Source organism: Xyrauchen texanus, chromosome 23 (genome assembly GCF_025860055.1).
Source record: "Xyrauchen texanus isolate HMW12.3.18 chromosome 23, RBS_HiC_50CHRs, whole genome shotgun sequence".
NCBI lineage: Eukaryota > Metazoa > Chordata > Actinopteri > Cypriniformes > Catostomidae > Xyrauchen > Xyrauchen texanus.
In genome coordinates, this window is record NC_068298.1 from 4,075,214 (window position 1) to 4,101,895 (window position 26,682).

Genomic DNA, 26,682 nt, shown 5'->3' on the forward strand with positions numbered 1-26,682 from the left:
GAAACAAAAATGTAACTGTTTGTCCATAATGACCATCGATATGTTTGAGGAAAAAGGGTGAGGCTTGCAAGCTGAAGAACACCATCCCAACCGTGAAGCATGGGGGTGGCAGCATCATGTTGTAGGGGGGCTTTGCTGCAGGAGTGACTGGTGCACTTTACAAAATAGATGACATCATGAGGAAGGAACATTATGTGGATATATTGAAGCAACATCAATGCTACCAAATAATAACAAAGTGTATGTAAACTTCTGACCCACTGGGAATGTGATTAAAGTAATAAAAGCTGAAATAAATCACCATTATTCTGACATTTCACATTCTTAAAATATAGTGATCCTAACTGAGCTTAGACAGGGAATGTTTTCTATGATTAAATGTCAGGAATTGTGAAAAACTGAGTTTAAATGTATTTGGTTGAGGTGTATGTAAACTTCTGACTTCAACTGTATACATATACACATATATATATATATTTTGTCATACATTTGTATGCATGCTTTCTGGTTCTGTTTGCTAAATGTCCCTGCATTCAATTAGATTGCAGGAAGTACTAGTAAAAATAATTTTCCTCAATCACCTTCCACCACAATTTACAGATCGGAAATGTAGGTGGCGCTCTAACGCAGCTAAGCACTCACACCATAGACATCCAGTCAATTTTGGATTGCATGCATGTTCCCAACTGTTTCATCAGATATCATATATAACATTTTATCAATAGTTCATAACATGTTTTGCAGATGATATGTTTATCAAGCTGGACTGCACTTTTGTTCTGGACATCTGATATATAACACTGGATTATGTGAAAAACATTTCTACATCACCTCTAGGTGGCACTTATTTGCGTCACAGAGGTTTTCAGGGTTTATTTAGTATTTTTTGTGTGAAATAAATGCAAAAGTGATGGTATTCTATGAAATGTTCAGCTTCTAAGCTTTCAAATGATACCACACGAGTGAGTTATGTTTCAAGGGACCTTTACAATTTAAGCAATATACTTATATTGCACGCTTCTGGCCCTGCACATGGAGAGTTTAAGAGGTAATTTATTGGACAATCTAACTGGGACAGTTCAAACACCTAACCTGAGTGAGACCAAAGACAAATAAAGACTACCCCAGCACAACTGCTGAGCTCTTACCATCATTGACTCTGTAACAGAGATTACACTTCCACCGGCGCTGGTCCAGAAACGAAACGAAAGGGTTAATATAGGTCCGACATGAACGGCAACGAACTATAGTGTTAGAGGTGATGACCGGTAACTGCTGCAAAGAGAGAAACAGATGATTAAAAGTCTCCAGTGTAAAAGAGAAACAGGAGGTTTAGATATCTGGGTTATCATGATTTCAATGTAATCTGTTTTTTACCACTCACTGATAATGTAGGACAGTAGATAATGTGTAATGTTTACGTTTTGCATTCATGGCGCTAACAAGCAACATATGCGGCTAAAATCATGTTAACCTGCAAATTGTTTACATCTTATGGCTATACTTATGAAACAGTGAGGGGCCGATTCACTAAACAGTTGTGCCACTTTTACATGTGGTATTTCGGCGCAAAAACCTGCATCTTATTCACTAACCACACGCAATCTATGACGCTGTATCTTGAGTATTTAAATGAAGTCATTGTCGTTCCTTTCCGCACAAAAATGTCCCCGTTCTATGTAAATTAGGCTCATTGTAGATTATGCTTTATTCACAAAAATTGCCTGCCGCAATTTAGATTGCGCTATTACTGCAATTAAAAGTGATGGTTTTGAACAACCGATAGTTCAACCGATCATATCAGCATTAAGATCATTATAACCTGGCATGTTTAAGAGATGATCCTGGTGTCTGGATCAAAGTGATGCTGTACAGGTGGTCTGGAGCATCCTCAGCAATATAGCGTTCAGAATCGTACCACAAGATCAGAATTGTGCATGCAAATTGTGTTCAGCAGCGATATTGTGGGTGCGTTTGCGCCGTTCTTATCGGCATCATTTTAATGAATTGGGTGCTAAACCACAGCAGAGAGAGTAAGCAAAAAATTAAAAATAAAAACACTTTTTTTCCCAGCCGCAATTCATTCTTAATGAGTCTGCCCTGAGTGCTTTAATGTTTACAGATTGGCCCCATTCATTGGCCCCATTCGTTTCCATTGTAATGCCTCACCGTAACACAGATTTTTGAGGGAAGAATCAAAATGAATTTTTAATGGTATGCCACAAATGCTGTCGATTGAGCTGAACTTGTCTTCAGAGAGTTCACGCTGGAAAGATGTTTCAAACCACAGAAAATAACTCAAAAACACCTTTTTGGGCGGGTTTTGTTCAAAATGACGTCACATTTGTTAATTCTTCGATTTCGCTAGAAGTACAGTATATTTGGGCCTTTAAGTTTAATCATAAACAGGGGCTTTTTATTTTTTTTTCAAGTTCACTCATGCTTGTCAAGGTTTCTAGCACCAAAAATAAAGTCGTAATTTCATTTTGCACAACCATTTTCCACCCTCTCATTGAACCCTGCAATTAATTGGTCTGTTTTTGCTAATGTACCTTCTACAGCTGTGGCCAAAACTATTGGCAGTGACATAAATTTTGCTCCTTCAGTATTTGTGGATTATTTTTTCACATGTTTCTATGGTATTCTGGAAAACAATGATACACATTTAGTGAGTTTTAAAGGCTTTTATTGGCAAAAACACTCAATATATGCAAAAAGTCAATGTTGACCGTTGTTCTTCATAACCTCTGCAATTCACTCTGGCATGTTGGATATCAGCTTCTTGGCCAAATCCTGACTGATGAGATCCGTTCTTGCCTTATTAGTGCTCGAGTTGATCACAATTTGTGGGCTTCTGCTTGTCCACTCGGCTTTTGAGGATTGACCACAGGTTCACTATGGGATTAAGACCCGGGGAGTTCCCTGGCCACAGATCCAAAATTTCAATGAAACGATCTCCGAGACACTTCATTATCATTCTTGCCTTGTGACATGGTGCTCCATCATGCTGGAAAATGCACAGATCATCACCAAATTGCTCCTGGATCGTTGGGAGAAGTTGCTCTTGCAGGATGTTTTGATACCATTCTTTATTCAAGGCAGTGTATTTGGGCAGGATTGTGAGCGAGCCCACTCCCTGTGATGAAAAGAAACCCCACACATGGATGGTCTCAGGATGCTTCACTGTTGGCATGACAGAGGACTCATGGTAGCGTTCAGCTCTTCTTCTCTAGACTATCGATTTTCCAGATGTCCAAAAGAGTCGGAAGGGGGCTTCATCAGAGAAAATATCTTTGCACCAGTTTTCTGCTGTCCAATCCTTGTACTTCCTGCAGAATTTCAGTCTATCCTTGATGTTTTTCTTGGAGAGAAGTGGCTTCTTTGCTGCCCTTCTTGACAACAGGCCTTTGTCCAAAAGTCTTCGCCTCACTGTGCGTGCAGATGCACTCACACCAACCTGCTGCCAATATTGAGCAAGCTCTGCACTTGTGGTGACATGATCCCGTAGCTGACTCATCAGGAGGAGACGGTCCTGGTGCTTGCTGGACAATCTGGGATGTCCTGAAGTCTTCTTCACTGCCGTTGCACCTCTTTCCATGAATTTGTTGATGATCCGGTAAATGGTTCTTTTGGGTGCAATATTCTTTGCAGCAATTTCCTTCCATGTGAGGCCATTTTGATGCAAAGCGATGATGGCTGCACATCTTTCTTTAGAGGTAACCATTGCTAACCAGAACACAATGATTGGAAGCATGTCTTCCCTCCTTTTATAACAATCAGTCTGCTCTTATAATCCAATCAGAATGATCAAGTGATTTCACCTGACTAGTACTCATTCACACTTTCCCATGTGCTGCTGATATGATTAGTGAAATGACGTTAGCTGGTCATTTTGTGCCGGGGCCAAAAATCAGTGAAATTTGTGTTTTTGTGATAAAGTAAATTTGTTTTTGGCCAATGAAGCTTTTTGCAATGATTTAAAATGCATCTGATCACTCTGCACAATAATCTAGAAACAATGTGAATCAACACCACAACAACTGAAGCAGAAAATTTGTCAAAACACAAAATTTATGTCACTGCCAATACTTTTGGCCATGACTGTATATGTAAATGTCCTGATACTGTTGGCTAACCTTTGGTGTAGTTCACTCTGTTGTAAATCCGGGCCGGCCACCTTAAACACTAAATAGCTGTCGATATGTCAATATGTCATTGTGATGTCATAACAATGATGATTTTCGAAAGAGCCATTTTTGAATTGCTAATGTGAGAGTACATCTACACAGTACAACCTACTCATTTACCGTTAAATCTCTAAAGGGATGCAGCAGTAATCCAAGAGGCAGGCGAGCTTTATTCAACAGAGCTTGAGTCTGGGGAATGTTAGTGAGAGTACAGCGGAACGTGCTGAAAGGGAAAGAGAAAGAATGAAAGAAAATGGTTAAACTCATGGCAATGACATCTAAAACAAAGCAGCGCTGTCTTCATACGTGCACCTGTGGTGTCAAACCACAAACAGACATGCGTCATCTCTCTGCTGTCTTACTCGGGGCTGCAGTTGACTTTGCGGAGGTCGTTGCTCAGGTTGGGCTCTGGTGGAGGTGTGCATTTGGTTGGAAGGATGTTTCTCTCTTGGAGTAGATTCACAGGTCTCAAGGTTTCCACCTCCAGGTCAGGAACACTACTGAGACCGCCCAATGCTGACGACAGCTTGGAGAGAGACGGGAACGGCTGCAAACACAAACAGGAAGGCAACACGTCCAGTTTAAAAAAATTATTTCGAAGAAGCATCACAATCTTGCACCAGTGTCGGTACCTGCGAGTACTGCTGGTATCCTGGTGGGTTACCTCCATGAGAGGGGGAGGAGTCTGTTCTGGAGGTGGGGTTTTGTTGGTAAGCAGGATGCATGGTTGGATAGTTGTAGCCGAAGGGCGGGGCCTGTTTGGGGGGAACGCCAGTAGGAGTAGCTGAGAGATCTGACGAAAGAAGGAAAGATGGAATGAATAAGTGTCTGCAAATCATTAATGTGTAGATCTGGCACTCTGATGTCACAGCATGTGTTGTGAGGGTGTACCTGTGTAACCGCCGCCCTCCAGAGACTCATAGCTGTTGGGAACCGGAGAGGCACTGCCTGTAGTTGTGGATGAGCTTTCTCCACCTGTGAGATTTTATGTAAAATGAGGGAGCTGCTGATTATGATTGTTTTCGTATTTCTGCACACGTCATTTATTCACAATATCAGAAACTATAGAAACTTATTTGAATTAAATCGTAAGAACGTGTCCATGTTCAAAGAGACTTCTCACCCAAAAACTCACAGAACACAGTCCAATACTCTGACAAGACATGTAGGTAAATCTACTTTGTACGTTTCAGGGGTCTGAAGCCAGATTCAGAAAAATCTTTGGGTAAATTATAAGATGTTCGCAAGAGAGTGTTTTCTTCAACTTTGGGCAATTGTAACACCGTGGATTTTAATTTTTGTCCCTCTCGCTAGTTTATTTAATTTGTCTCCTAAAAATGTCCAACAGTGTGTGTCACATACATCACAGGAGATTTGTCATTTAACTTCATTTATTATTGTGTTGTTTTCTCCACCTTCACTTCCACAATAAATATTGAAATTGTTTGTCAATTTCACTCTTGGATTAGATTATTATGGTTTAAAAAATATATATAATTTGTAGTTTTAAATTGGATGTAATAGATGTAATAGTTTCATGTTGAAAGGCTGGTTCTGGAACAAGGATATAACAGTCAGATCAATGCATAAAAAGGTGTTTGGAAATAGGGGTAGACCAATATATCGGTTTAACCGATTAATCGGTGCCGATAGTTGATTTTTGGAACTAACGTTACCGGCAAAAATCTGTGCCGACAGTTTTTTCATAATTTCTTCATTTCAAAATATGAAGAAATTGAATTTCGAGCTTATTTATCCTTAAAAGTCCCAAATTATGCACCAAATCTTCATATTGGACTCTTTGTCTGTGCCCGTCATAGTAAGGAAAGAATAAGATTTTCTTTTGGACATTATAAAATTGGATTTTAAAAACTCGGCAGATTAATTGTTATCGGCCATTCTCACCACCTTAGTTAATGGTATCGGCAAAATCCACTCTCGGTAAACCTCTATTTGAAAAGAACCAAAAATAAACGGAGGTAAACCTGGTTAAAAGTTTTCAAATCAATTTTAATGAGACCTTCATGTAACAGAAAGAATAAAATTTCAAAAATCAAACATGAAATCGCCCTGGGAAGCTCAGCGAGCAAATACGCTGACTATCACCCCTGGAGTCACAAGTTCAACATCAGGGCGTGCTGAGTGACTGAGTGCAGCCAGGTCTCCTAAGCAACCAAATTGACCCGGTTGCTAGGGAGGGTAGAATCAAATGGGGTAACCTCCTCATGGTCACTATAATGTGGTTCGCTCTCGGAGGACGCGTTGTGTGTGGGTGCCGTGGAGAATGGCGTGGCCCTCCACACGCTCTGTGTCCGCAGTAACACGCTCAAAAAGCCATGTGATAAGATGCGCAGACTGACGGTCTCAAGAGGCAACCGAGGCTCGTCCTATGCCACCTGGATTGAGGTGAGTCACTACACCACCACGAGGATTTAGAGCGCATTGGGAATTCCAAATTGGGGAGAAAAAACAAAACAAAACAAAAAACAATCGCCCTGAAGTTGAAGAAACAACCAAGAATGCTTAAAGTGTAATTCATGAAGAAAATATATCAGAATATAAATAACCAGGAAAACAATCTGGAATGCAAAATATTCTGGTAACACTTCACAAAAAGTATCATGAACAAACAATATACTATATACTATATATATATATATATATATATAATATATATATATATATATATATATATATATATATATATATATATATATATATTTTAAGCACTTATTCATTTTTGTTCATGTCAGTTTAAAATACAATTGTTTATTGTTAGTTCATAGTGCATTAACTAATGTTAACAAATGGAACATTTTTGTAAAGTGTTACCAATATTCTTAAAAATGTTCTTTAGTCAGAAAATAAGAATAAAATTATAGTTGAGGAATTTTATTCTTAAGAATGTTTCGTGAATCCGACCCCTTAATTGGTTCACAAGTATTTTGACTTGTATGAATGCACCAAATGAACTCACAGCTCTTAAATGCAAAAACTTTTATTACATTAAAAAACACTCAAAACATCCTCCAGAGATGCCATTCACTTTAAGTTTATAGTGCATTGTAAATGCAAAGTGCATCAGGATTTTTGAGGGGTTTTGCCATAATTCGAAGTAATCTGAGAATAGAAAGTAGAATAAAACCTAGTCACAACTATAAGGTATTAAATGAGTCCACTTTTAAGGTCAGGGACAATTGTTGTGTTATTCTGTTACACATTTTAAAATCCACTTAAAGGGAGTTTGATTCCAGTTTGGTTGAGGAATCACCAGACGTACACTAAGTGGAGAAGACGGAGTAATAAACCTCAGCAGAGCTTAACCGAACACTAATCACAGAGAGAGAGACGGTGATTGGCTTAGCTCCTGTTATCCCGTTTTCAATCGTTTATCTCACTGGATCAGCGGTAGGCACCAAAACAAAATGGACAAATTAAAGCACATTCTCTGAAACTAGCAGAAAATGCAGGTCTGAATTAGTCAGACGTTTACATACACCTTAGCCCAATACATTTAAACTCAGTTTTCACAATTCCTGACATTTAATCATAGAAAATATTCTGCCCAAAATTATCTATCAGATTGAGGTCCGGGCTTTGTGATGGCCACTCCTATACCTTGACTTTATCGTCCTTAAGCCATTTTGCCACAACTTCAGAGTTAAGCTTGGGGTCATTGCCCATTTGGAAGACTCATTTGCGACCGAGCTTTAACTTCCTGGCTGATATCTTGAGACGTTGCTTCAATATATCCACATCATTTTCCTTCCTCATGATGCCATCAATTTTGTGAAGTGCATCAGTCCCTCCTGCAGCAAAGCACCCCCACAACATGATGCTGCCCCCCATGCTTCACAGTTGAGATGCAATGGCTCCTTCCTTGCTGATTAGACTGTCACATTATGACGATATAGGACTTGTTTTACTGTGGATATAGATACTTGTCTACTTGTATTCTCCAGCATCTTCACAAGGTCCTTTGCTGTTGTTCTGGGATTGATTTGCAGTTTTTGCACCAAACTACGTTCATCTCTAGGAGACCGAATGTGTCGTCCTTCCTGAGCGGTATGATGGCTGTGTGGTCCCATGGTGTTTATACTTGTGTACTATTGTTTGTACAGATGAACGTGGTACCTTCAGGTGTTTGAAAATTGTTCCCAAGGATGAACCAGACTTGTAGAGGTCCACAATTTCTTTTTTGGCTGATATCTTTTGATTTTCCCATGATGTCAAGCAAACTCAAGAGGCACTGAGTTTGAATGTAGGCCTTAAAATACATCCACAGGTACACCTCAAATCAGTAGCTAATTGGCTAATTGTCTAAAGGCTCGACATTAAAAGCTGCTTAAAGTCACAGTTCACTTAGGTGTATGTAAACTTCTGACCACACTGGAATTGTGATATAGTCAATTAAAAGTGAAACAATCGGTCTGTAAACAATTGCTGGAAAACGTACTCTTGTCATGCACAAAGTAGATGTCCTAAACGACTTGCCAAAACTATAGTTTGCTAATGCTTTTGCTTTTAATGACTTCAACATAAGTGTATGTAAACTTCTGATTTCAACTGTGTGTGTGTGTGTGTGTGTGTGTGTGTGTGTGTGTGTGTGTGTGTATATGGGCTGCACAACTAATCGAATAAATAATCAAGATCACAATTACAGCTGCCACAATTAAGTAATCATGAATAGTGTCAATTATAGCAGTCTATATAGGTCTAGACATGTTAGGTAAACAAATCTCCATTTAATTTTTAACATATGTTTTTCAGTGGTTGATCATTTTAAACAATTAGAGATTGAATCACAACCTTTTTTATATACTTCTAAGAGAGCCAAATGTAAAGTTGACCATTAAAGTAAATAGTCTTGATTTACTGATGCATAAAACATCAATATAGTCATTTAGGAATACAGTTCTCAGGTTGTTTTGGATTTGTAGCCGGCTTAAAGAATACGGCATGTAGATGTTCCACCCAAAATAAGTATTTAATGTAAATTCTATTAATCAAAATTTATCGCAATTACTATATCAAGGGAAATAATCAACAATAATGATTTTTGTAACAATCGTACAGCCCTAATATATTTCACTCTGGATTGTGGAAGTGCATTGCAAATACTGTTTAATGCCTTTTTTAAGTTCTCTCCAGCCATGTAATGTTGAATGAGGAACTGCCTTAAAGGGATATTTCACCAAAAAATTTAAATTCCCCTCATCATTTACTCACCCTCATGCCATTCCAGATGTGTGTGACTTTCTGTCTTCTGCAGAACACAAATTAAGATTTTTAGAAGAATATCTCAGCTCTTTAGGTCCATACAATGCAAGTGAATGGTGGTCAGAACTTTAAAGCTCTAAAAAACACATAAAGGCAGCATATAAGTAAGCCAGTGACATGGTAAGTGTGGGTGAGAAACAGATAAATATTTTAATCCTTTCTTTTTTACTAGAAATCTTCAACTTTTACCAGCCCCAACCAGTTGGTGGCAATATGCACAAAGAATGCTAATCGCCAAAACAAAAGAAGAATGTGGAAGTGAACGTGGAGATTTATAATTATAAAGGCCTTAAATATTGATTTGATCACTTGAGAAGACGTGGATTAAACCCCTGGTGTCTTATGAATTACTTTTATGCTGCCTTTATTTACTTTTTGGAACTTCTGAGTTCTGGTCACCATTCACTTGCATTGTATGGACCAACAGAGCTGAAATATTCTTCTAAAAATCTTCATTGTGTTCTGCAGAAGAAAGAAAGTCATACACATCTGGGAAGGCATAAGGAGAGTACAAAAAGAGAATACATTTTTTTTGGGTGAACTATTCCTTTAAAAATTTAAAAAGCACCTCAATCACAGCTGCGCTCCATTACCTCAGGAGACATGAATGACCTGCAAAAGAGGCAGAACTTTTCCTTTGGGACCATCTGCAAGCCATACCCTCTGATAACACACAGCGAGTGTTATCCACACACTCCCACTCACATCAATGAAGGGTGCAGGAAATCCAGGGAAAATCTGTGAGGAGGATGAAACCTCTGGTGTGTGTGTGTGTGTGTGTGTGTGTGTGTGTGTGTGTGTGTGTGTGTGTGTGTGTGTGTGTGATGAATCAGCAGCAGGCTTGGACATGACACATCCAAACTCCCATGAGAAAACATTTCATGAGGAGCTAAATATAAACCTGCCCATGATAATAACACTCATAGGTCACAAGGGGTTTCTCTAAAAGACACACACTCACACAAACAAACGCCCTATACTGTGTTTAAAGACCTCTTTATAAGGCAGGAGATAAAACAGGGCTACTAAAGGTCAAGGCAAACTTTGGTTTTGGGTGTACGTCTTGGATGTTTAGTTACATTTATCTACATAACAAACAGTTCAGAAGACCCAGTGAAATGCATGAGGAGTACGGCAGAAAAAACGACATTTCTCTTTATCGTTAAAAACTGGTTCAGTGAGAATCGTGTTTTTTGGAATTGACATTTTGTCAGTTTGGAATGAAAACATATTTGTAGTCTTCTGGTCTGTGAAAGGAGAAAACAGAGGAAGAGAGGAATACAGAAGGGGACATGCAGACCCTTAGGGCCAGTGTGAAGAGGGCTGTTGTATGTGCACGTATAAGTGGGCATTTCAATACCAAATGCTATTTTTGCCATATGAAATGCACAGAATGCAAGTAGTGCACTGTATGCAAATATCTATGCATAGATAGCCTACTATATTGGCCAAATCGTACAGTATACATCCAGAACAGACTTCATGGAACACTGTATCCTACAATATAATGCGCTCAACTTCAGTTCTCCAGTATAATGAATGAACGGATCGCTTTCTTTTCTCATTATTTGATTAAACTGACAAATAATCCACAAAACTGGATTAAAAATGCAAAAACAACCGTATATATTTCATAACTGGGTGGCACTCACTGAATCGAACATGCATGCAATTTGAAACCTGTATCGATGCATACTGCAAAGTGTTTCACATATTTAAAAAGTATAGTGCAGGCTGCTTAATATATTAGAAAAATGTTATACTGCATAGTGTTTAACATAATGAGGGTATACTGTCTGCATACTGTTAATTAAAATATATTGCATACTGTGTCACAAATTTAAGAAGTATACAGAATACAATATATATATATATATATATATATATTATTAAAAAGTATACTGCATAGTGTCTGACATTGTTTTTATTTAAATAATGGTATTCTGCCTCTATTTATTGTGCAAGTATACCGCATACTGTTCATATATTTAAAAAGTATACTGCAAACTAAATATATATAAATAAAAAATAAAACAAAATAAGTTTACTGCATAGTTTTTGACATTTAAAAAACAATGATGGTAAACTGCACACTATTCATGTTAAAGTATACTGCATTACATAATTAAAACTGAATATATTAAAAAAATTGTATACTGCATATTGTTTGAAATATATATATATATATATATGTATAAAAACAAATGTTAGTATACTTCACATTACACATACTGTCCATTTTAAAGTACACTGAATACTGTGTCACATATTTAAAAAGTATGCATACTGAATTTATTTAAAAATAGTAAACTGCACAATGTTTGACTTTTTTTTTTAAATATTGGTATTCTGCATTATTTTTATTTTAAAGTATACTGAATACTGCTTCACATATTTAAAACATATACCGCATACTAAATATGTTAAAATATTAGTATACAGCATAGGTTTGACACATTTACAAACATGGTGGTATACTGCAGTTGATTTTAAAGTACACTGCATACTGTCAAACATATTTAAAAAGTATGCATACTAAATATATTTTTGTAAATTATACTGCCATTTATTTGAAAGTGTACTACATACCGTGTCCCACATTTAAAAAATGCATACTAAATACATTCTAAAAACGAGTATACAGCAATGTTCACTGTTCATAAAGGACACCACATACTGTCACGTGACACATAAAAAAAAAAAGTATAATGCATTCAATTTATTTTAAGTATACTGCATATACTGTGTCCCACATTTAAAATGTATGCATACTAAATACAGTATATTCTAAAAAAACTAAAAACACTACTGCATACTGTTTGACACATTTAAAAAAGTATAATGCACTACATTTATTTTAAGTATATTGCAAATACTGTGTTCCCATATTTAAAAAGTATGCATGATAAATAAATTCTAAAAAATAGTATTCTGTATAGTGACATAAAAAAAGATGGTATACTGCACACTGTTCGTTTTAAAGTACACTGCATACTGTGCCACATATTTAAAATGTATTCTGCATACTACATTTGTGCATACTGCTTAATACAATAAAATGAATACAGCAAAGTATTGACTTTTTTGTTTTTAAATAATTGTATACTGCAAAATACATTTTTAAAAATCGTACAGCATAGTGTTTCACATATCTAAAATAAATAAATAAAATAAAATAAAATAAATGTAAATGGCATACTGCTTAATGTTATTTTTTAATAGTACACAGCATACAGTTTCACATTTTTCAAAAAGTATGCCAGTGTTTCCCCTAGGACTGCTATTGCACACATTCACAAACACGCATCAGTGGAGGAACACCTTAAACCTCCCCAGAATCATCATATATGGGTTGTTCATATTCGCCTCGTCATGTGTGTTTATGAACTGTGAGCTTTTGACACATAAAGGGCTCCAGAAGCCCAGATAGCTGTAGTAATAATGGTCAAATACTTGCACTATTTTTTATAGTATATCCACAGATGGCTCCTCATTACTGTGGTAAGGTCATTGTAGCTAGTCTTTCTACAATAATAACAATAATAATGAATAATAGAATTTATAGAAAACAAATAGTAGGTTAAACACACTGAGAAACTTGAAATATAACCGCTACAGTATTAATAAAAATGACCTTTTTTAGATTCGACAGATTATTTATCTGTATTGCACTTTAAACAAAGAAATTCTCACTAGAATTCAGATGGACCGCATCCGTTTTGTGGTCTGCGATGCTATAGCCCGCGTGTACGACACATGCACTCCAGAGATACAGAGCAGATCATTGTTGAGAGTAATTCCGTGATGGCTCGCACCAAAATCAGACTGCAAATATTTAGCCCGTAAAAAACTGTATGCAGTATACACTGCGCAGAATGTTTTAGGCAAGGTGAATACACACAAGTGTGTGTGTGTGTGTGTGTGTGTGTGTGTGTGTTCATGTGTAGAGTTCATAAGTAAATGAAGAACTGGGAAGAAGCAGTAAATGCAGGAAGTTGTTCGAGACAGCAGGAAGTGTGCTTTCATTAATCATTTTAAATAAGGGAGATGGAGGGATGGAACAAGGCAGAATTCTGGGATGGAAGGATGAAGGAATGTCAAAGTGAGGAACAGAGGTGGGTGGAGAAATAAAAGCGAAAGCAGACCTGCTTCCTCATCCTCTTCCTCATGGTCAGAACTGGATGAGGAGCGATCACCTGCAGTCGAGCTAACAGCGTTATTCACCCTGTGGTCACCGTACAGCAGCCCTGAAATACACCAACCATCAGAGAGAGAGAGAGAGAGAGAGAGAGAGACAGACGGGTTTGAGTACAGAAGAGAGGGAGTGAACAGAACTGGGATTCAGTGCCCATATCGCACATGAGGGCGGCAAAACAACATGACCGTGAGAAAGAATATGCAAAGAAAGATGAACGAGTGTGAAGAATGTGCAGAACAGAATTAGTGGACATGAGAAATAAATGATAAAGACTATAGAGACAGAATAAATCTGAAATGACACCAAAACAGACATGAGTAAGACCTGTTATGGATCTGAGCAGCAAAGAGGATCTCATGAAAGCATGGTCATATTTCACCTCAAATATCACAAGTAAAAAACTTGATATCTTGCGTAAAGAAAATGAAGTGAATGAGAGAATTGAGGAGGATTTCCTTTATTGTCTTTAAAATGTCATAACGCATTTATGTCATAAGTTGAATTGTCTTTAAAAGCTTAGAATGTAATTTCTCAGCTTTGTCACGTCGCTGGACACGCGTTGCCGGAAGTCGCCAGCTCTCATTGAAAATTAATGAGATGAGGTCGTTATGTCGCTGCGTGTCGCTGGCAGTGTGAACGCAGCTTTAGAGGGAATTATTCTATAAATGGCGAATTTATATTTGCTTTTGCGTATTAAAGAGGGATATCATTGGATATAATTTCTTATTAGGAACTTTTTCTTTTTTGTGGTGAAATATGATATTCAGCATATTCTAGATGGGTTTGTATGGTTAACCGCACACACACACACACACACAAACACACACTCTCTCATGCACGCACGCTCATGCACGCGCACTCTCACACGCAAGCACTCACACGCACGCACACACGCACACACACACGCACACGCACACACTCACTCGCACGCACGCACGCACTCACTTGCACGCACACACACACGCCCGCATCAAATCATCTGTCACACGCACACACTCGCGCGCACACACACACGCGCATCAAATCATCTGTCTAAATAAAGGAAACACAACCACAGCAAGCAATCAAATGGCAATCACAAATGAAAGTACGTGGTGACCTGTGGAACTGGATCATTTGTACCTGGATGGTGTCCTGGTGAGGAATGCACAGAAGTGTTGGGGGTTCCTGAGGGTGCCCTCTCTCTATCAGGGGCCTCTGAGATGGGAGGGGCACTGGCGTAATACTGGCTCATGGGATTTTGGTCATAGTGTTGTTGAACTAGAAATACATAAAACATAAAGAATATCGATATCAGTCTGTTACAATGTTTTTTACTAAGGCTGTGCTGATACCATCAGATATCAATAAATCACAATCTTTTTTCTGACTTCAGATCATTGTTTCAATATTTTATATTTATGTGCTAATTAAAGAAATGTTTGGGTTCAATACAGGTCATGTTCAATCGACAGCATTTGTGGCATAATGTGGATTACCACATAAAATCATTCCAATTAGTCCCTTGCTTTTTTAACTAAAAATCACACTTACAATGGAAGTGAATGGGGCCAATACATAAACATTAAAATACTTACTGTAAGGTATGCACAAATACCGCTACTGGCATCGGAATCGGGTCCGATACGGCGCTCGTGTACTTGTACACATACTCATAAAATGCTCCGATACCATCTGATGTGCGAATGTCATTACATAAACATTCAGCGCACAGATTAAAATCACGTCATGTCCTAGTGAGATTATTTAACAGAAAAAGATGCAATTTAATGAGATAAATATAATCTAATAATAATATTCACTGTGATTCATGAAGCGACCTGCTTTTCCGGATTGGGAATCTGCCAACGTCAGAGTTCCTTGGTCTAACAACAAACACTTCAAAATAAAAGCTCAAATTAAATGAAAAAAGTATGACAGAAATAATCACTACTGTATAGTTATGTAATATGCACTGTTATACTAATAGTAGTAACTGTATCATATTTAACCCTTGTGCGGCCTTCACATTTGAGTTTTTCGATCATTTTGTCTGTGTTAATGCCAACCGCATACATTTTGGGGGGGAATTTTTATATTTCTGTGTACACAAAATACACTCAGGACTTTCAGGACAAAAATGTCCCCATTGAAACCCATTAAAGCGGCAATATTTGATCCCAGTGCCATTAAAGCATAAAATCATGAATTTTAGGATATTATGCTTTCATTCCAGAGCCCTGGCTTAAAAATTTAGTCAATGCTTTTTTACATATATTTTCCACAAGATGGCGCCATTTTTCTCATATTTAGCCTATGGAGCAAATACATTCTTTTTTCCGATTTTCTGTTTGCTGTATTATAGAGCACAGCAGGCCAATTGAATAAATGATGCAGCTAAAATTGTGTGGGTGTTTTGTATGTGTGCATTGAGAAATTTGTGTGTGTGTGTGTGTGTGTGTGTGTAAAAACAACAGTGGCATTATGTAAACATAGTCAGTGAAAGTGGAAAATAATATTAATATTTAATACTTTTATGGCAGTTTGTTGACATGGACATTTTTGTCCTCTAAGGTACTGAGAGTGTTTTATTTTTAATGTGGCACAAGGGTTCAGCAGTACCTCACATCTGTGATGCTCTATTATTCAGCACTTTAATTGACAAAAATAACTCCAATGTTGTATTTAGGATTGTGCTGTGAGGTTCTGTAAAAAATCACTTCATTTGATAAATATAATACAATTTCATGTTGGAAATTAATTGTTATACATTCATTTAATTACATTTTGAATGTATATATTTTAAACACAATTTTGTTGATAAAACTGAAATAAACTGCTGATATTGAGTTAATAATATCGGCACATCCCTACTTACGGTTTCAAAAGTATAACCACAAAATGTAAACATTATGTGTATTAACAAGGGATGTGCTGAATGACTAATTTCTGACTGATGTTTAAATGTAAATAAAAATAAAAAAACACTAAATGCAAAGTTAAATCTCTTTCCACTGAAAAGGGGCATTTATCTGCGACGTGTGCTCACCTTGCATTATCATTATTATACATTAAATATACAACATGGCACGCATTCACTGAATCAACATTAGCAAATATTTAACAGGCATATTTATTGAAAACGATTGCATGAAAAGTGCAGGACTAATAGCGCAACTCTAATAGCCTGTTCAAAACGGTCAGGACATTGTTGAAAATAATTAACAGGTAGGCTAAGCCAAATCTACGAGAGAGAAATAAAATGCGCTGAAAAGTTGCGTATATTTCACAACATGCAGTTGTGCATTAGCCATTGATCTAATATGACAGCTGTTCGGTAACTAACATTAAACAATAACAGTTATGATGTAATAAAAAAAAAGTAGCTATAGGATAGAAATAAATAGGCTAAGATACTTACTCAAAAGCGTACATTTTTTGATGAGTAAAATTAACACGTCGACATGGTCCTGTGCTTGAAAAAGCCTGACCAGCAGAAACATAACATACAAGCATGCACAGATGTAAAGAAGACTTTAATGTGAAAGCATCCATAGGGACTTTCAAACGTTTGGAAATCTGATTCCCGCACCATCACCAAGTGATTTCATAACAACTTTGCAGAGTTTTCTTGTCTAGAGAGAGGACATTTCCATGCGTGCGCCGCGAGAGAGAAAACTTTGTATCTGCTCCAGATATCCTCATTTTTAATTAATATTTGTATTATTAATTCTATTTAAAATGTTTAACATTAATATGACAGTAATTTAAGCTGTAAAAACTAAAATACGTAAATGTCTAAAAAATATGACCACTTTAATGGGGGGAAATGTTGTCGATTGAGCTGAACTTTTATTGAACTGGGACCATTTCGATAACTAAGGTAGTAGGACAGGCTGTTAACTGATTAATCAGCAGTTTTTAAAAATCAATTCATAGAAACTATGACGGGCACAGACATACCTTCACATAGCTTCAACAGTCCAAAATGAATCCCAGATGCAGTTTATTAAGCAACTAAAATCCCAGTAATAACCAGAAGAAAATATATTTGGAGGATAACGCAGGACTTGTTCATATTAACAAACCCGAAACACACCAGGACTCTTATTTTGAAATTTTTAGAGACTTGGCCCGCTACAATGTGCCATAATAACAATTAACCAAATTAAGCTTTTTATAGCCTAAATATTCACCAGATGAAGGGTTTTGTGTGTATCTCACCAGATTAGTTTACTGAGGAATAAGATTTACAATCATTCAAGATTTGAAGCTGGAAACAGAATGTATACGCTATTTTTGAACACTTGATTATCTAACTAAATAACAAAATATGTATTAAAGTGAGGACAAAAAATATGGATGAATATTGTCAATTATGAAAGATTTAGATACAGCAAATCACCACGATGTGTCAATGATGGTTTTATTTCACCTATAGAGGCCACTGTTATGCTGTAGACTTCCTCCAGTTCCAGCCAAAGAGGAATAATAATAATAATAATAATTAAAGCTGCAAGCAGCAATGAACGGGCCCTCGCACCCTGGTGCACGTTGGTGCTGCTGTGCCAGGGGAATTTCCCCCCAATTTATTTTAGCATTTTTTAGCACTTAAATGTTAAGAGTGTACCACAGTGTAAAACATGTACTTTCCTGTTGCCAGTAGGTGGCGCTATGACTATAACTGAATATTGGCATATAGAAGTGTTCAGGCCGAGACTCTTATAAAACATGTGAAGTTTGGAGCAGATTGGACATTTTATGTTTGAGTTATAACAACTTCATGGCGAAACATCGAAATTTGTCAGGCGGACACGGCCTTCAAAGGAAACTCAAAAGCTTTGCAATTTAGCATCACCAAGGCCTTTAGATTATAATAACCAAATATGAAGTCGATCTGATAAAATCTCTAGGAGGAGTTTGTTAAAGTATGAGGCCTGGAAATGGCAAAAACTGAGCTAAAATTGAAGATAAAAATAAAAATGGCTGACTTCCTGTTGAGTTTAGGGCATGGGTCCAAGAGGTAGGTATTGGCATGTTACACGTTTATCCATTTTTGTACGTGTAGGTGAAACGTAGCATAAAGCGCACATAGTTGCACCATCGGTGCTCGGGCCCTAATAAAAACTATCGGTAATTTTTGCTGATAACGATAGTTCCAAAAAGCAACTATCTTGACCAATTAATCAGTAAAACATATCGGGCTACCTCTAATAATTTCCTTGAAACTGATCTTGCACATTTATAACACAAAATACAATGATATAAATAAACATTAAATAATTTAAACATTTAAAAATAAATTCAAAGTTTGCTAGATTTGGCCTTCTAAATTAAACCTAAATTAGAAAAGTTAGAAAATACAAAACAAATAGCTGACACTATTACTTAATAAAAAGGTGGTTTAATATTACAAGATGATCAGGTTGTATTAGCATGCAAAATAGAGTCCAGTCCGCACCTTCAAAGTCACAAAACCCAAAACCACAGGCACAATTTACAGTAAATAGAGGATAATATGTCTTATGAGTACAAAAGATGCATTCATTCAGAATATTCAGTAAATATTGTGACGCATCACAATGTTTTAATGACAGATGTATTGCAACACGTATTGTATCTACAGTTCACATCTAAGCATAAATCCAATGAAAATAACCTCAATACAAACCTGCATTTGATTGGCCGTTGACAGTGGCTGTTTGGCTGAGAGGCGCGGCTCCGTATCCTTGATGAGCTGGTGTGGGTGTGGCCCCGTTCCCTTGAGGATACTGTTGCGAAGAACTCTGGGTGGGCGGTGGTTGCATTAACGTGGGAACGGGTGGCTGTCCAGCAGCTGTTTGAGACGATCTCAGCGTGCCATACTGACTGCTACCAGGAGCTGATGGGTAAGAAATGATGGGGTACAGCGGTGCGCCAAGGTTGCTGCCGCTGGATGCCGGTACCACGCTGTGCTGCATCTGCTGAGACTGAACAAGAGTTTGCCCCTGTGGGGGGTGATTATACGGCTGTCCGCAGAATCCAGTTGGCATCGTGTAGGGCGTGACCTGCTGAAATGGCTGTACCGGGTGGTGGAGAGACGCTCCGGGCCCCGGGGCATTAGAGGTGGGGTACTTATGCGTTCCTGGTGGTGTTGGGCACGGAGATGCACCTGGTAGAGTTCCCGTATGGGCATGGCTGTTCGTGTAATAGTCTGCACTATCATCTGTGCTTGAAACTGAGACTTTGCCAGTCGGAGGGGCGCCGTGTCCCGCTATGGTGGAGTAACCCTGCGGTGGAGCAGAACTGTAGTAGCTGGTTGCTGGATACATGGCAGGGTACGTCTGTGCCGGACCTGTCAAAAACAACATCACATTTATTTGTGACACCACCATGCAAATGCTTTTCAAATATGACACATGTGAATTTTCATCATTAGCGGTGATGAAGTTAGCGGTTTGAATTCGAAACTTTTTCAGTGAATCCACCGTCAGTGAGTTCACATCTGGGAGCGCAGACATTTCAAAATAGTTGTCCCATGTGTTACGTACCAAATCTTTTTTTTCTTCTTGTAATTAGTGATTGGGATTGGAATAGAACAATAAACTCCATCTGGGATTACATTCAATTTGCACTCTTATAGTCCTTTTGTCCATCTAGTCAAAGTAAAGAAAGACTAAGATCTATATATACATATATGCATAATATATTAAATACATTAATATAATTTATTTGTGATGTGAGATCCAGCTTTTTATACTTAGGACCATTGAGGGACTCATACACAACTATTCCACAAGGTGTAAAGTGCAAACATTCACTGTTGCTCAAGAAGGCAACACACACGTGATACCGATACATGGATCGGTATCGGCTATGATACTGAAGCTTTTAGACGGATCGGATATCGGTCTGATGAGCCTGATTCAAATCCGCTAATGTGTGTTAGTCAAGTTCGTTACTGTCAAGCTCAAAAAAATGACATAAAAGAACCATAAAACACCATTAAATTAGTTAATGTGACTCGTGCATTTTATTGAAAGCCACTTGAAGACGTGCAATAGCTCTGTGAATCACAAAAGGCTGTTTTTAATAAGTAAATATATAAAATACATGCGCAGCTCCAGCGTGTCAGTGAATGGTGCTGCTCTGTTTACACACACTCGCGGCTATTTTTAGCCTTCACATGGTGTGGAATATTGGAGCGCTACTCAAGAACAACATCTCAGATGTAGATGCTCAATAGTTCGATTCACTTATAATATGCATTTAGATTATGCATTTACCAGAATTTGAATAAGAAGTGAATTAAACAACTGTGAACTTGCCTACAAACAGACACACATGCAGGACTTCCTGGAGAGATCAGAATGTCAAAATAAAAGCGTGAGGGTTTAAAAAGTGCATGATTTAAATATATTACTGTTGTATTTCAAATTAAAAGTCAATAATAATATTTAAAAAATATATTATTATTATTATTATTATCATCATTATTAAATTATGAGACAAAAGGGGACTGCAAATTTGTGCACGCAAATATACAATATATATTTGTATATTGAACTCCTGATTAATGAGCTATCAGCTGTCTTTTCTTTGGCTTTCTATCTTGTTTTTAAACAGCCATCTAAATTGAGCAATTCTGTGATATGGCAACTAAAACAGCCATTTGGCACCTACATGTTTCGGTTTAGGAGCAAATGGCTCCTTAGTCATTTTTTTTTTAGCCTGGTTCCCTGTACATGTTAACAGGATTTTAGAATGATAAAATTGCTTACTCACATTTTCTGCGTCAAGTTATTGCCATCTTAACAATTTTATTGCCATGATGATGTAATGTCAACAAACCCTAAAACGACTGTAAATCTACAAATTTAAACAACTTTACAGCTCAGTAACACCTGAGATTTAACAGAAGAATAAGTGCTGTTATAAAATTATAAGCTTCACATTTCTGCTTTTAATCCCTCCAAAAATTGGCCCCATTGACTTCCATTGCAGCATAAAGCATTTATATGTTTCCATTTATCATAGTATAAATATGGGGGGGGGGGGGTACCTCTCCCCGCATCCCCCATGGACATCCTGTTTACAGTAAATAAACAGCGGTGATCTGAGCACCACTGCGATCCACATAGTCACATATTAACTAATATGACACTTTCAGTTCATAATGTAGATCTACAACATGAAAACCCCGGATAGGATCAATCACACGCACCATTAACCCTTAAAAATCAGAATAAAAACAACTGATCTAATCGCAGCAGGTGCATTAGACTGACTACAGTTGTTGTTTACATTAATAGTAATTAAAATACACCAACAGTCGCTGCATGTTTTAAATGAGAGGAATATATATATTGATTTTATATTTAGAGCCTTTAAGGTCGAAGTCTTCACCCCAGAGACACAGATGTGATTTAGCTTGGGCCTGCAACCGGTTATCTTAGCACTTAGCATTTCAATTGGATTTAAATGTGATTTTAGCCGTTAGCATAATAGCTTAGCATGTAGCCTGTTATTTTGGCATCTGTATCCTGTATTTGAATGTGATTTCAGCACTTAGCCTCAAACTCTGATCTCTTTGCTTTAATTCCCCACCATTGTGACAGGATGCCGCTCCGCCTCCATTCTGCGTCGCGTTCATGCCGTAATTATTCACGGACGAGTTCGGATTGGTATAACCCGGTGTGGACATCTCTATCCGAGCCCAAAGCAAATGACGCTGTCACCAGTTGTGGGTATCCATCAACCCGCAGCTGAGCGGAGGTTCTGACTGACGGATTGATCACGGGCCGCTACATCCAGAGATCAACAGTGAAGCTCGCGACAGAAGGACCAGATCAATGGCAGCCTTTCAAAATAAAAGTTTACACATGCATATAAAAAAGATAGAGAGGATAATATCCAGTTCAAATGAGGGTAATGTATCATTACGTTTTTACTGATAATCTGGGTTTAGTATACATATTTAGTTATAAATGTATACAAAAAAATAAGAAGAATAAATCTGGGTTTAACCCAAGTTATTCAAGCAAGTCAAGGAACGCTCTCGGGAGGTTATTTCCCGTCGTGCCACTGCAGCTACTATCTACTTGAATGGATAAAGACCAACATCTCAAAAACTGTTGGTCAAGATTACAATAAAAGAACATATTTCAAATCAGCAATAAAATCTGACAATACTGGAATCATAAATTGTGATACTTTACCTCGTATTAAGTTAAAAAACGGATTTTACCGGCTCGAATAACGAATGCGCATGCGCGTTGTGGAGTTGATTAGGTGATATCTGTCTCTAAAAGGTGATTGGCTCTTTTAAATGTAAAGGCGGGACTTCCATTCTACATCCGTTGAGCGTTCAATTTTGCTCATTTTACGCAACAGCGCAGATGCAAAAAATGCATTAAACACACTGATATTATATATATATATATATATATATATATATATATATATATATATATATGTATATATGTATGTATCTCTGCTCTCTCTCTCTCTCTCTCTCTATATATATGAGAGCAGCGATTAAATAGCTTTTTCTTTTGCTCGAGTTTATTACAGCAATCCGTTGTCTGTCAGACACCCCAACATAAAGAATCGGCAACAGACTCTAAATACTGTCCACAACAGAAGAAATGCTTTAAATAATGACGATGATTTTTCAAAGTTTCCTCGCTGATCTTTGTGGCATCTTTAATTCATCACTTTAAAACCAAAACAGCTAAAAATACTAAACTTACTAGTTTGTTGTTGGACAACTAGTGGAGCATCCTGTCCCATTTGTAGGATGTGTGTCTTTCTAGGACTTCTGTCTGCTTGTTTTACATCCGTCGTCTTCAGTCAGCCATTTAAATGCTGCCAAACAGCCGCTTTAAGTCGCCTTTTTGATAGATACGAGTCTGGTAGATTTAATTCCTCTTTTATATTTTGGTATTCGAGGGTTTAAGCTTCAGTTTCTCGTGAATTTGAAAGTTCACTTTCAGTTCGTGACACCTGTCCATTAAAGCACCAAGCAGCCACCGTCCGTAACCATAGCAACAGCTGGAACACCAACACAGGCTTACAACATTTTATGAAAAACTATTTTATATTAAATATTTATACATTATATTTAATATTTTGCCACATGTAAATAAAGCATTTCACGTTTTATTTTATTTTTGTTTATTTATTTTTTTACCGTGGATTCTCAATTATTTCAGTTAAATTAACCGTGATATTGTTAATCGCGGCTAATAGAAAAACCGCATAATCACGTCATCCCTAATTCAATGCATACTCTTACTGTATCATATCAAACATTCAGAAATTATTATGGTTGTGAAGTATTATGGTTAACCATAATACTTCATTATTATGAAGCATTATGGTTAATGTTTCATAAATCATTTACCCTCATCTGAAATGCATGTCTGTTTTCCTCACCATGAAACACAACTGATAATTTCTATGGACGTCTTTAACATCTTTGCTGACTCCACATATGACTCGTGATGTGTTTCATGTTTTCAAAATTCATAGGAAAGTTTAGTGTGGGATACTGACCTGTAGACTGAAATTGCGCTTTGTCACCACAGACTGTCTTGGGTGTTTTATTCCTGCAGGAGGCGCTTGACGCTCTGAACACCGAATCCTCCATTTACATCTAAGAACACTTTATATCCATTTGGAAACATTTTACACTGGATAGATGTTTTGTACTAAAACTGATAATTGCAAGGATTCGTACCTGTGAATGAAATCCGCCTCAGCATTATCTATAAAAGCATTTATAAAAATCCTCTTTCATAAACTACTGTGAGATCATGCGTCCTGGCCAGCGCTGAAAAAAGTAACGGGTACCACATGACATCGCAGTCGAGTTGGGAGATACCAACTCGTAATAGGGAGGGGGGACTTCAGTTTTTTTGTCTCAATATGTCAGACTCACAGCCATGCAACTGCAAGGTATCTCATACGAAATTGATATGATTGGGGGGTATGGGGGGGCTTTCAAATCATGTGTTGTTCCTGGCAGGCTACTCAGCCTTACAGGCTCCATATGGTTAGGATTAGGGCGGGGTTAGGGCATCTGCTGCCTCCCAGGAACAAACCATGGCACCTATGTACAATGAGCTTCTTTTACGTAAGTTGGGACTTAGTTTTCTACATCCGCCATATTGGGCGTTCCAATTTTTCAAAATAAAAGTATAAAACGTGTAAAAGAAAAAAACAGGATTTGCTGTAAATGTGTGTTTGGTGGATGTCACATAGTTGTCATTGCATTATTACTAATAGAGATTATAATCTTGCAGAATTTTTTAATTAATTAATTAATTTGTTCCGTATGAGAGATGTATTTCCAGGTGGCGCAATGCATCCTCTTAGCTTGTGTTGCCAGGGGTGAAAAATGACATACCTCTCTAGATGTGCTACCCATGTTTTTAACACATTTATTAGGTTGGTTGTCCATCTTGATGAGTATTTTTTGCAGACAAGATGTGCTTTAATGTTACAGGTAACCTAGTTTATCACGAGAAAGCATTCTGAGCAGGTAGGATAGGACAAATATTATTAACCTTATTTGCTCAGTATTTTAAAAAGGAGAGATTTCTTTATTAAATAAACATAGGTGACATTTATGGGTGGGACATGTCCCTACCAGACAGTTATTGCCTTTTATATAATACTATTATTTCTCACTGGCTTCACTCAGAAGGTTGTATTTCAGGTTTGGATTGCTATTGAAAAAATCAAGGAAGATTGGGTCATTGTGGCGTGCAATAATGGCAAAACAATCTCTCAAACTAGCTGTATTACAATACTTTTGCAATGAGTAATACATCATAATGAAAGTAGCAGAGCTCAACAGGATATGTATATGTATATGTATATACATTCCCAAAGGACAAACATATTGAAGAACTGTGATGGGATAAATGCCAGCTGTGGTTTAGAAATATCTGTTTTATTGCTCTTCTTTCAGGATTTTTATTGTCCATTGGAAAAAAAAAAAAAGAAATACAAAATCGTAATAACTTTTTTGGCCTTATTTTCATCCATTATATGTATCTATACAGTACATATATATATATGTATTACAGCACTTTATATTTCATTACAAAGTTGGCAAAAAACAAACCCAAAAAACAAGTATGTTCTTAAACACTAAACATTAATAGCAATGTTACATCTGACATTGTATAACATTCCCTCATGGGCCAATGGTTTGCGAGGAATGCTTTGGGACTGAATGTTTGGAGATACCTCAGGTCAAATCTCTTTCTTTGTTTCTTTGTACAGAGGACAAAAATGTCTTCTACAATTACAACAGCTCAATTAATTAATTATCTGACCGACACAAAGAGGCACCAAAACACTTTCCCCGAATGACCTTCCCAACTCCATCCGTGAAGCCGACTCACTCTCTGCTAAAAACACATGTTTTCCATGAGCACTTAAGCAGTCACCAAAATCATCCTTGTTGCACTTTAATCTGTTTTGTATACTATTCTGATGCTAGTGAAACTTTGCAATACGGCACTTTTCGTACCACTCTCTCCTTAAGATGATTCGCTGATGTTCTTCCTCTTTTGTAAGTTGCTTTGGATGAAAGCGTCTGCCAAATGAATAAATGTACATTTAATAGCCGATACAGTTATCCAAAGCAATGTATGGTAGGCATACACTTATTACAGCTGCTGTCGTTTCTAGGGTTTGAACCTACCACCTTTAGTTACCAGGCCATATCTTTACCACTCCACACTGTCTGTCTTTGCTATAGGCAAATATCTTCCTGGCAGTCAAACAGACTTTATATAACAGCAATAAACTGAAATTAGTTGTTAGCAAAGGAAGACTTTGACTGACAAAGTCGGATGGAAAGCTCCCTGAATCTGACATTGCTCAATGAAGCCACTGTACCATAAAACTATATCACAGTTCCATTTATGTTATCAGTGATTTTCAGTAAAGCCCACGCAATATGCTCAGATCCACTGGCATTATGTGTAACAGTGTTTACGCAAGAGCAAACGGTGCTCAATGTAGCATCAGTCCATTGTCTAG

The 26,682-nt window shown here is 37.3% G+C and overlaps 1 protein-coding gene across 2 annotated transcripts in view; it reads right to left on the reverse strand.

Annotated features, from left to right (window-relative positions):
* Positions 1-22,472, reverse strand: part of LOC127663372 (protein transport protein Sec24B-like) — a 37,481-nt gene extending 15,009 nt beyond the window's left edge. Inside the window, exons 1-9 of one of the 2 annotated variants that reach the window (XM_052154927.1) lie at positions 22,231-22,472; positions 19,316-19,978; positions 14,788-14,925; positions 13,613-13,714; positions 5,079-5,162; positions 4,820-4,980; positions 4,550-4,734; positions 4,308-4,410; positions 1,149-1,275 (exon numbers count right to left, since the gene is read on the reverse strand). In XM_052154927.1, coding sequence (XP_052010887.1) covers positions 1,149-1,275; positions 4,308-4,410; positions 4,550-4,734; positions 4,820-4,980; positions 5,079-5,162; positions 13,613-13,714; positions 14,788-14,925; positions 19,316-19,978; positions 22,231-22,327 — 1,660 coding nt within the window. In that variant the 5' untranslated portion in view covers positions 22,328-22,472. The remainder of the gene's footprint in view (positions 1-1,148; positions 1,276-4,307; positions 4,411-4,549; positions 4,735-4,819; positions 4,981-5,078; positions 5,163-13,612; positions 13,715-14,787; positions 14,926-19,315; positions 19,979-22,230) is intronic. The other variant, XM_052154928.1, reaches the window with a different exon arrangement.
* Positions 22,473-26,682: the final 4,210 nt, after the last annotated feature.